At 51.1% G+C, this 9655-nt stretch overlaps 1 protein-coding gene across 1 annotated transcript in view; it reads right to left on the bottom strand.

Annotated features, from left to right (window-relative positions):
- CLCN1 (chloride voltage-gated channel 1) overlaps window positions 1-9655 on the bottom strand; it is a 45754-nt gene that overhangs the window by 29008 nt on the left and 7091 nt on the right. Inside the window, exons 2-6 of the mRNA XM_002711951.5 lie at window positions 4740-5056; window positions 1704-1824; window positions 1185-1316; window positions 619-747; window positions 266-399 (exon numbers count right to left, since the gene is read on the bottom strand). Coding sequence (XP_002711997.2) covers window positions 266-399; window positions 619-747; window positions 1185-1316; window positions 1704-1824; window positions 4740-4919 — 696 coding nt within the window. The 5' untranslated portion in view covers window positions 4920-5056. The remainder of the gene's footprint in view (window positions 1-265; window positions 400-618; window positions 748-1184; window positions 1317-1703; window positions 1825-4739; window positions 5057-9655) is intronic.

Consider the following 9655-nt stretch of genomic DNA (forward strand, 5'->3'; position numbering starts at 1 on the left):
CAGGCACAGGGGTGGAGGCCAGGGAAGCTGCAGTACACAGCACAGATTCCCAGCCTGAATGTCACTCTGACTCCCCAGCTCTGGTCTTTGTGTCATTCCACCCCAGGATTAGGACCATCCAAAGCATTTCCCCACTCCTGCACCTTGGCCCAGGCTCTATTCCGGATCGGCACCGCCCGCTTCCTCTCCAGGGTGCCCTCTAGACTCAGCACCATTCTGTCCCATGAGCACCTCTCCCAGCTCACACCTCAGCAAGCAGACCCACCTCTTTCCCCACAGGGATGCCACTGCCAAGCCCAGCGGTCAGGGCAACCACCTTGGCCACAAAGGCCTTGATTGTGAGATACTCCTTCAGGACAACCCCACGAAGGATTGTCTTCATTTCAGGGATCCCAGAGCCTGAAAGGGTAGCAGAGAGGTTATGTGCAGGTGCAAGCTGGAAATCCCACGGGAAATGAACATTCAGTAGGTGGAAACGGGGGCTGCAGAGGGAGAATCGGTGGTGAGGAGGACAACAGCAGAGCTAGGAAAGGGCTATAGGGGAGTGGGGGCAGGAGGAAGACCAAGGGCATGGGGGACAGGCCCACCGGGTTGAGGGGTGCCGCAGGAAGTTCTCACCAACCGCCTGGGGAGAGATGAGGTGGCAGAAGAGGGCGCTGAAGAGAATGAGCGTAAGCGGGAAGGCGACCCAGGCCAGGAACTGCAGAGGGAGGCTGGGCTGCATCTGAGCGTATGTCCACTTGTAGGCTGCAGGGACACACACCTGGGGTCAGAGTGATGGTGGTGGTGGCACAGGATTGCACACTGGGTGTGTCCCCGTGACACAGTCCTCCCACCTGCCCCTCCCCAGGTGCCACCCCTCTCACTTTACATGTGGGAAACCTGAGTGTCCGCAGGGGAAGTGTCCTGGGGGGAGGCAGCCCATGGCTGTGCCCAGAGCTGAAGGAGTTCCCAGGACTCAGCATTTCAGTGCTGAACCTGGGACAGCCCTGGGGGAAACCGTGACAAGCTGGACACCCATTAGAATGGCACCTGCAGCTTGGGTGGAAGGGGCATGAAAAATGAGTGTGGGCCCCAGCTCGGGCTTGTCTGGGGCTGCAGACCCAGCAGATCCCCAAACACACTGTGCTCAGTGGAAACTTCAGCTGGAGAGAGGCTGAGGGCAGGGTGGAAGCCGAACGAACCCTGAAGGCTTTTGGCGCTGACATAGTCCATGCACCAGCTGACCAGAGCCATCAGTAGGCCCAGAAGCACCAGAAAGATCCAGTCTTCCCCTAACTTCCTTCTCACCACATGTCCCAGGCGGCGGACACAATCTGGGAAGAGAAAAAGGTAACAAACCAAAGAGAACAGCAGCTGACCAGTCCCTGCTTTGGGCGCATGACTGCAGAGTAGAGGGGAGGGACTGGGCCCTTAGGGTCCTGTCTGTTCAGCTTAGTGCCTGGATTTCTCTTTACCTCTCTGCCAACTGCTACTCCTTCCCTTCCAGAGCCCAGTCCCCCACGGATGTCTGCACTCCTCTCTACATTGATTTCTGGGGTTGGGAGAGGGATAGGAGGGAACAAGGTGAAGCGTGGAGGCAGTCACGGAGGCACCTTCTCAGAAGGGCTCTGGGAACAGTATGCACATCGGGGCATCCAAGTTATCCTCCTAATCCCTGCACCTCCTTCCACTCCTGTCCTCTATGCCTCAGTCCCCATCACCTTGACATTTAGAATAGTGATCCTCATCACTGCTGTCCAGGGTGGAACGGGAGCCCATCTTCTTGGGCATTCCCATGCCTCGCTCCTTATCTGACAGTTCTTCTTTGTGATGGCCATAAATCTGTGTGGAGAGAGAGTGGTCAGTGTCTGTCTTCTTGAAGAACAACTGAGCAGATAAAGGGCAGCACATGATCTCCAACAAAACAGAACTTGCTCTTCTGAATTCTGGGTTTGGAGCACTCCATGCAGCTTTGCTTCCCTCAATTCCCCACTCTCCATTCACACGTTTCCCATGCTGCACCTTGTCTGTCCATCCCCAACTTCTACCCATACATTCCTCATGTTGGACCATGGTAGTAGCCTTCATCAAGGAGGCCAAATTCTGCTTTACAGAACAGCTACAGAGAACTGTGCCGAGCTTGGGAATCCAGATCAGGGAGGTACTTCATGTGTCACCATGCTTTCTTTTTTCTTTTCTTTTCTTTCTTTCTTTTTTTTTTTTTTTTTTTTTTTTTTGACAGGCAGAGTGCACAGTGAGAGAAAGAGAGACAGAGAGAAAGGTCTTCCTTTGCCGTTGGTTCACCCTCCAATGGCCGCCGCGGCTGGTGCGCTGTGGCCGGCGCACCGCGCTGATCCGATGGCAGGAGCCAGGTGCTTATCCTGGTCTCCCACGGGGTGCAGGGCCCAAGGACTTGGGCCATCCTCCACTGCACTCCCTGGCCACAGCAGAGAGCTGGCCTGGAAGAGGGGCAACCGGGACAGAATCCGGCGCCCTGACCGGGACTAGAACCCGGTGTGCCGGCGCCGCAAGGTGGAGGATTAGCCTAGTGAGCCGCAGCGCCGGCCCTCACCATGCTTTCTGCATGGATGTCTCTAGTTTCCCGCCTGCCCCCTGGGAAGCCAGTGTGGACAGGGTGAAGAATGGCTTAGCCAGCGGATGACTCTCTCTTGGCTGCACTTTGCCGTGGTGGTTAGCGTTTCTTGAAGTACGAGGGTCCTCTGTCAAGCTCATCTCTAGTGCTTGTAAGCACAAGCAGCAGCAGTCCTGGGAAAACCAATCAATCTTTTCCCCAAAGCAAGATAATGGGGCCCCCACCAACATGTGAAGAGGACAAAGCAGCAACCCGCAGACCTGGTGGCCCTCCCCTCTCCTCCCAATGCACAGCGTGTGTCTGCGTGTGTGTGTGTGTGTGTGTGTTGGGCGGGGGGCAGGCAAGAGCTCCACCCACTTGTATCCTGCCCCACCCCCACTACACGGACTGTCCTGTGAGACCAGGGTCAGGCGAGGTCATTGCTGATCCTGGGAGGGCCTGGGAGGAAACCTGATTTCACAATACCAGCGGCAGTTTTGTGCCTCAGTCCTGAATAGGCACATGCTCACGGCCGTTTCCTCTGCGGGATGAGGTTAATGACTGAGGGAGGCAGAGCTTTCCTCCAAACGCTAGCTGGGACCCAGACAGGGAAGACTCTCCCAGAGGCCCCAGCTCTCTGAGCGCCAAAGCCGTTGGAAGACACCACCAGAGCCAGATCTGCCCTGGCTGATCCAGTGCTCACCACCACGGTGTTAGGGCAGGGTTACGAGAGGGCCAGGAAGAAATCAGAACTCAAGTGTAAGTGATGCAATGTTTGGGATCTGTTAAAAAGTACACCAGTGTGTGTGGAGGGGTGAGGGTGGGAGTGGGAAGGATAGATGAAGCAACAGTGTCAAAATATTGACAGCTATTGGGAACTTTGGGGTTCATCATGCCATTCTGTTTCTGTGCAAGTCTGGAATTTCCATTATAAAAATTAAACTTAACTCCAAACTCCTCTTCTTTGCTTTCAGGGCCCTCTGCAAACCAGTCCAACCCTACTCCAGAACGAACTTTCCATTTCTTTCCAACATGGCTTCTGGCTTGCTCTGCCAGCTTTCCCACTGTCACTAGTGAGGGCCATAACTGCATTTCACTCAAGCTGTTGTCTCACCCAGATCTCGGACCTGGGCGAGACAGCACCGGACCTGGAGGGTCTTTTATCCAGTCAAGGCCTCAGTCGGACCCCACCATCTCCAGGTAGCCTTTGCAACTCACTCTTGGACCCTACACTGATGTTTGTGTCCTCACTGCCCCCCAACCATTTCCAGGAGGCACCTCTGCACCAGGGGATTGGTTAGGGACTGACAGTGGATCCCCTTAGCCCCCAGTGCGGAAATCACCTGCATGAACCACCCCCTCCCACCCCTAAACCGAAAGAAACTGCAGGCTCCTTGTTAGTGAAACTGCCTTTAAACTCTGATATCTGGTCTCTCTGCACATACTCCATCCTCTGCCATACTTATTCATCATAGCTTTCATATTTTTCCAAGCCAGTTTCACACCTCTCCTTGAGCTGTGCCCATCCTAGTCCCCATTTCCCAGATGTCAGTCACTTGCCGATGTCCACTCCTGGAGGACAAGGACCCATGGACACCCGTAATCTGTCTGCAGCTCCTCTTGCTGGGATCACATTGCTGCAGTTTCCAGGTGCCTTTGCAGCTGATAGGTTCGTGCATGAAATGTAACCAAGCTTTCGTGTGGCAGGTAGGTCTTGGATTGCAGATGAACAACTCAGTCCATCCTCTCCCCAACTCCCTTCTCCTGCCTTCTGCAGGACTCATTTGTGTGTGTGTTCTGCCAAGGGTCGGATGGCAGAAATCTGGTGGTGTCTGTACGTGGGTGAGCGTGTGGAGACACTAGCAGCACCCGGTGGTGTGTGCTCCTACACAAATCACTCCATGCAAGTTACATAAGCCCAGGCTTTCCACGCACGTGTGGCTCTGCCATTTCCCACAGTTTCATCTATTCTGTTAGCAAAAGTTATGTAAAAGCTCATGTATTTCTCTGTAAATGCATAGCTAGGTGACCCCAGACCTTGGAAAGATTTTCAGCTTTTGAACACACATGCTTTAACTTTTTAAGAAATAACATTGCTCTCTATTTTCATCTTATTCCTAATTTCTACCAATCCCTGGTACCACTGAGGCTCCCCAGTCTACCCCCCTCCCCGCCCAGGCTTTACCTGTGTGGGGTGAACGTTGTGACGAGGGCCTGTGTCCTTTCGAAGTCGGTGCTGGAGGCCCCCATTCTCAGAGGGCAGTCCGTAGCTGGTAGAGTGCTCAAAGGGCATATACTGGTACTGGGGGGCACTGCCCCACCAGTTCTGCTCACCCCCATGCCGCAGTGCCTGGGATTGCTCCATGCTCCCCCCCTCCAGCCCTGGCCAGGCCTTGGCCTGCTTGCCCCGTCCTTGCCCCAGCGCAGCTCCTTAAGCCTCTGCTCCTGCCTGTCCCCAAGGCGTCTGGGGCAGCATGCCCACCTCCAGCTATTTATAGCTACCTCTCCACCACATGACCCCCTCCCCCCCCACTGCCACATCTGATCTGCCTGGGGTCGAAGCAGGTGTGAGAGCAGTGCAGGGTGGGGGTTGGGGAGACAACCTGAGGGACAGCCCCACAGGGAATTCCCTTTGCAAGCCAGGAGCTCTGTTCCCCTCCTTACTCACTAGAAGGCTTCCAGCCCCACACCTCTGGTCCCTCTATAAATACTGCCCTGCCCAGGATGGGAAACTTCTTGGTAAGCTGGTAAACCTGTGTGCAGAGCCGGGTCCACACTGAAGCCCTCCCAGAATCCCACCTCTCTTCTCGAGTGCATGGACCATGAAGGGTGTGCTGCTGGATGAAGTGACTCAGAGGTCTGGAAAGACTTGAGCCAGAACTCACCTGGGAGAGCAACTGATGCCTCTCTGCCATCCCTCCCTGTTGGGTTGATCCCAGCTCTGGGTCTCCTCAAGGGTTAGTCCTCATCTGGTTCATCAACTTCTGTCTGGCCAGCTCTCCCAGCACAGCCCGTTTCCACTTTGCCCCTCCAGCTCTCTGTCCTCTCTGCCAGAGGCTGCTAATAACACTTTGGTGCCATTCCCCGATCCCACCCTTGTCACCCACTGGGTGTGGAAGGCTTGTGGAAAGCAGGGGGGAGAGCCCTGGGTTCTAGAATTCCTCCCTCTTCCCAGACTCCTATGTGTCAGCCACACTATCAGCCCAGATTTATGAGGACTGAGCTTCATGGAGGCTGTGCGGATGTACACACAGCAGTTCTATCAGAGTGCGTGAGATAAAGGGGAAAAGGGAAGTAGGCCAGGGTCACAGGGAAGGCAAAGGTGGGAAGGAGTGTTTCTCATGATGAGGCCCACACACGTAAAAGGTGACGGGGAAGTACTCTCAGCTACGCTTCCCTATTCAGGTCAATAAATAGTTTTGGCCAAGGCCAAGCTACTCTATCTGGCGTCATGTATTTCTTTTTTTTCTTCATTTATTTTCCTAAGAATTCTCTCCATGTGAACTCCTTATTGTAGAATAAAACTTATAAACTGGGACAAAACGAAGCTTAGGATACTTCATCAAGTGGGTTCTGTCCCAGGACAGTCTGAATTCAGGGACTGCTGTGCAGGTAAACCAAATACTTGGTCTTATGAGTGATTTTGATCTAGGCTAAGTGGAGCTACCCAAAGCAAGAAGAAACACGTATAGCATCAAAGCAACTTCTCCAGGCGCTCAGTGTCACTAATCACCAGCACAGAGCACATCAGAATCACCTGCTGGGACAACACCTCGCACCTGCTAGCATGGCTGTTATCAGGAGATAAGTGTTGGCAAGAGAAATGGCGAACCCTTGTGGACTGTTGGTGGGAATGTAAATTGGTACAGGCATTATGCAGAAAATGGTATGGAGTTTCTTTAAAAGTCCACACACAGAACTATCATATGATCTATCAATCCTACTTCTAGGTAGAAGAAAATGAAATCAAAATGTTGAAGAGATATTTGCACTCCCATGTTCACTGAAGTGTTATTCACAACAGCAAGATATGGAATCTAAGCCTCTGTTAACAGATGAGTGGATAAAGAAAATGTGGTACATATACACAATGGAATATTATTCAGCCTTATAAAAACAAGAAAATCCTGCCATCTGCAACATGGGTGACCTGGAAGACATTATGCTAAGTAAAATAAACCAGGCGCAGAAAGACAAATGCTGTAGGAGTTCACTTATATGTGGCATCTACCTGAATGAACCACTGAATTCATAGTAGAGTAGAACCCTGGTTGCCAGGGCCCGGACTGGTGATGGTGGTGGGGTGGAGGGTACTGGGGGATGTTGGTTAGGGGTATAAAGTTTCAGCTATGCAGAATGAGTAAGTCCTGGAGATTTAACGTACATGGTGCCTGTAGTTAACAACACTGCATTGTACACCTCAACTTTTTTAAGAGGAATTTTTTTTTTTTTAAAGATTAACTTGAAAGGCAGTGTGACAGAGAGAGGGAGAGACAGAAGACAGAATAAGAGATCTTCCATCCACTGGTTCATTCCTCAGATGGGCACAATGGCCAAGGCTGAGCCAGCAGCCAGGAGCTCCATTAGGGTCTCCCACATGGGTGGCAAGGGTCCAAGTACTTTGGCCATCTCCCACTGCCTTCCTGGATGTGTTAGCAGGGAGCTGGGTTGGAAACAGTCAGCAGGACTGAAGTATCAGGTGCCAGTGTTGATGCTGGCCGAAGAGGGCAGCTCTTAATGATTCCGCTCCCCCCCCTCCCCATACACACACACAGGAACGATGAGATGTGTTAGCTAGCCTTTGTGATACATTTCACAGCGTATACATATTAATACATCAAGTTATCCATCTTAAATATGTATAATTCCTACTTGTTAATCATAAACCAATGAAGATGGGAAAAAAGAAAAGCACCTCAAGGCCTATTACCCACCCAGATTGCAAATGTATGGTGATTTGAAGGACTAAAAGTTCTGTGATGACAGCCACCTTTATACAGGAAGAAAATAAGGAGAATTCTAAGGGGCTGGTTGAAACGAAAGGACTGCTTTCTTAATAGAGAAAACAGAGTACCGATGTTAAAATCCTGTTCTTTGAGGGGCTTCAGGAACATCAAAGATTTTCACCTCTTTGTAGAGTATGGCTCCTCTGCAACTGGTGTTTCTTCAGGGACCTCATAACCTTGAGAAACAAGTATCAGATGAATTACTCCTTCCTCCCTAGTCCTGGGAATGTCCCTAAAACAGCAGGCAGGCCAGGAACACTGACACTGAAGAGACTGGAGAGGCAGGCACTGGAGTAGAGACATGCAATGTAGGAGAGCAATTCTAAAACCCACATTCTGAAATTAGGAGGATCCAGGACACCTACAGCCTGCTAGCACTGAAGGGTAAGAATTTGAGGGTGAAAACCTTGCATGAAATTAGGAAGTTTAAACCCTATGGGCTATTGTCCTGCAAGGGAACTAGAAAACAAAGTTTATCGCAGGGCCAAAAGAGGGCTTCTGTGAGATCCTGAGTTTCCTACTTTTGGAAGCAAAGTCGTGAGCATACACGTTTGCATTTCCCATATTCTAGGGTCCACGGCACTGAATGCTTAAAGCATAGTCAGGGAGGCCAATGTGACACACTGAGCCAAGCCTTCCCTTGGGAAACCTGTATCCCATATTTGGAGTGCACGCTGGAGTCCTGGCTACTCCACTTCCAATTCAGCTTCCTGTTAATGCATCCTGGGAAGAGCAGGTGATGGCTCATGTGCTTGGGCCCCTGCCCCCCTGTGGGGGTTCTGGATGGAGCTCCTGGCTCCTGGCTTCATCCTGGCTCTGCCCTGGTTCCTGCAGCATTTGGGAAGTAAATCAGCAAATGGAAGAGAACCTCTCTCTACTGCTCTGCCTTTCAAGATGAACAAAAACATTAACAACTACAACAAACCTCTTCACTCCTTTAAAAAATGCAGGCTTAGGGAATACAAGCTATTTGTAGGAATGTTGGATAAAGACTCCCACATCCTGTGTGGGAGTATGGATGGCTGTGTATGAGCTACAGCCCCTCAGCACCTCTAAGTCTGGATTACACCTGTTTTCAGATGCCAGCCTCCCCGGCCTACTGGGGAACACAACCATCAAACCCTTCAAGGATGTTTTCAGTAATCACTTTCCCTTTGCATATGCAGACAGCAGATCATCTTTTCAGTATACCTCCAGGTGGTCATCTTTCCAACTTACTGGGTCTTGCCCTATTCTGAAAGAAGCCTTGCTCCTCTCCCAAGTCCTGCAGATTAGGCCTCCTTGTAACATCACATGTAACCGCCAGAGACCTTTAACGGCAGAAACAATTTCTTCATGTTTAAATAAGGGGAAACTGAGGCTTACTGTTAGCTACAAAGGCAGCCCTAGTATTCACAACCAGGTCTTCGCAATTTTAGAATCCATGCCCTTAGGTGAGCTACATTTGCTCCTCTTCTGGTAAGTCAGTCTGAGCTTCATTTTCCATTTGTGAAAAAAATAGGAAAATGACTCCCTCCTGGGACTGTGCGGAAGATGAAATGGAAAGCTCTACTGAGCTTTGGTTGCAGCTCCTATTAATGCCTTCCTCTTTTCTTTGTATCCCAGCTTTGGTCTGATCTTCTGTTTGTTTCATTTCCTGTTTTCCTTTTCTCCATCTGAGCAAACAGGAAGGGGAAGGGCAGCAGAGGGCAGCCCCCAGCTCAGGGAGGGGGATAATTTTAGAAGAGAATCCCCTGGCAGAGGTAAGCAATGTGGGGTTGGGGGGGGAGGGGAGTGCAGGGAACAGGGCTGTAAAACGGAACACGACACCCGCATTCAAGGGCGGGGGTAGGAAGGACATGGCATCCAGCTCAGAGACAAATGCTGCTCTCTAATTCCAACACATCACACCTCCCAAAAGCTTTCCCACACCAACAATTCCTTAGCCTCTCCTAGAGTTTGCATTTCTTTCTCCTTTAAGGTCATCCCCCCTTTTTCTTGCAATACAAACAACCTGTTTATTTTCCACATCCTCTGGTCCCAAGTTCTTCTATATCAAATTCCTCTCTATTCAGGCCAACTCAAATCGTCTCTTTCTAGACAGCTATTTCCTCTA

Source organism: Oryctolagus cuniculus, chromosome 3, assembly GCF_964237555.1.
Source record: "Oryctolagus cuniculus chromosome 3, mOryCun1.1, whole genome shotgun sequence".
Classification (NCBI taxonomy): domain Eukaryota; kingdom Metazoa; phylum Chordata; class Mammalia; order Lagomorpha; family Leporidae; genus Oryctolagus; species Oryctolagus cuniculus.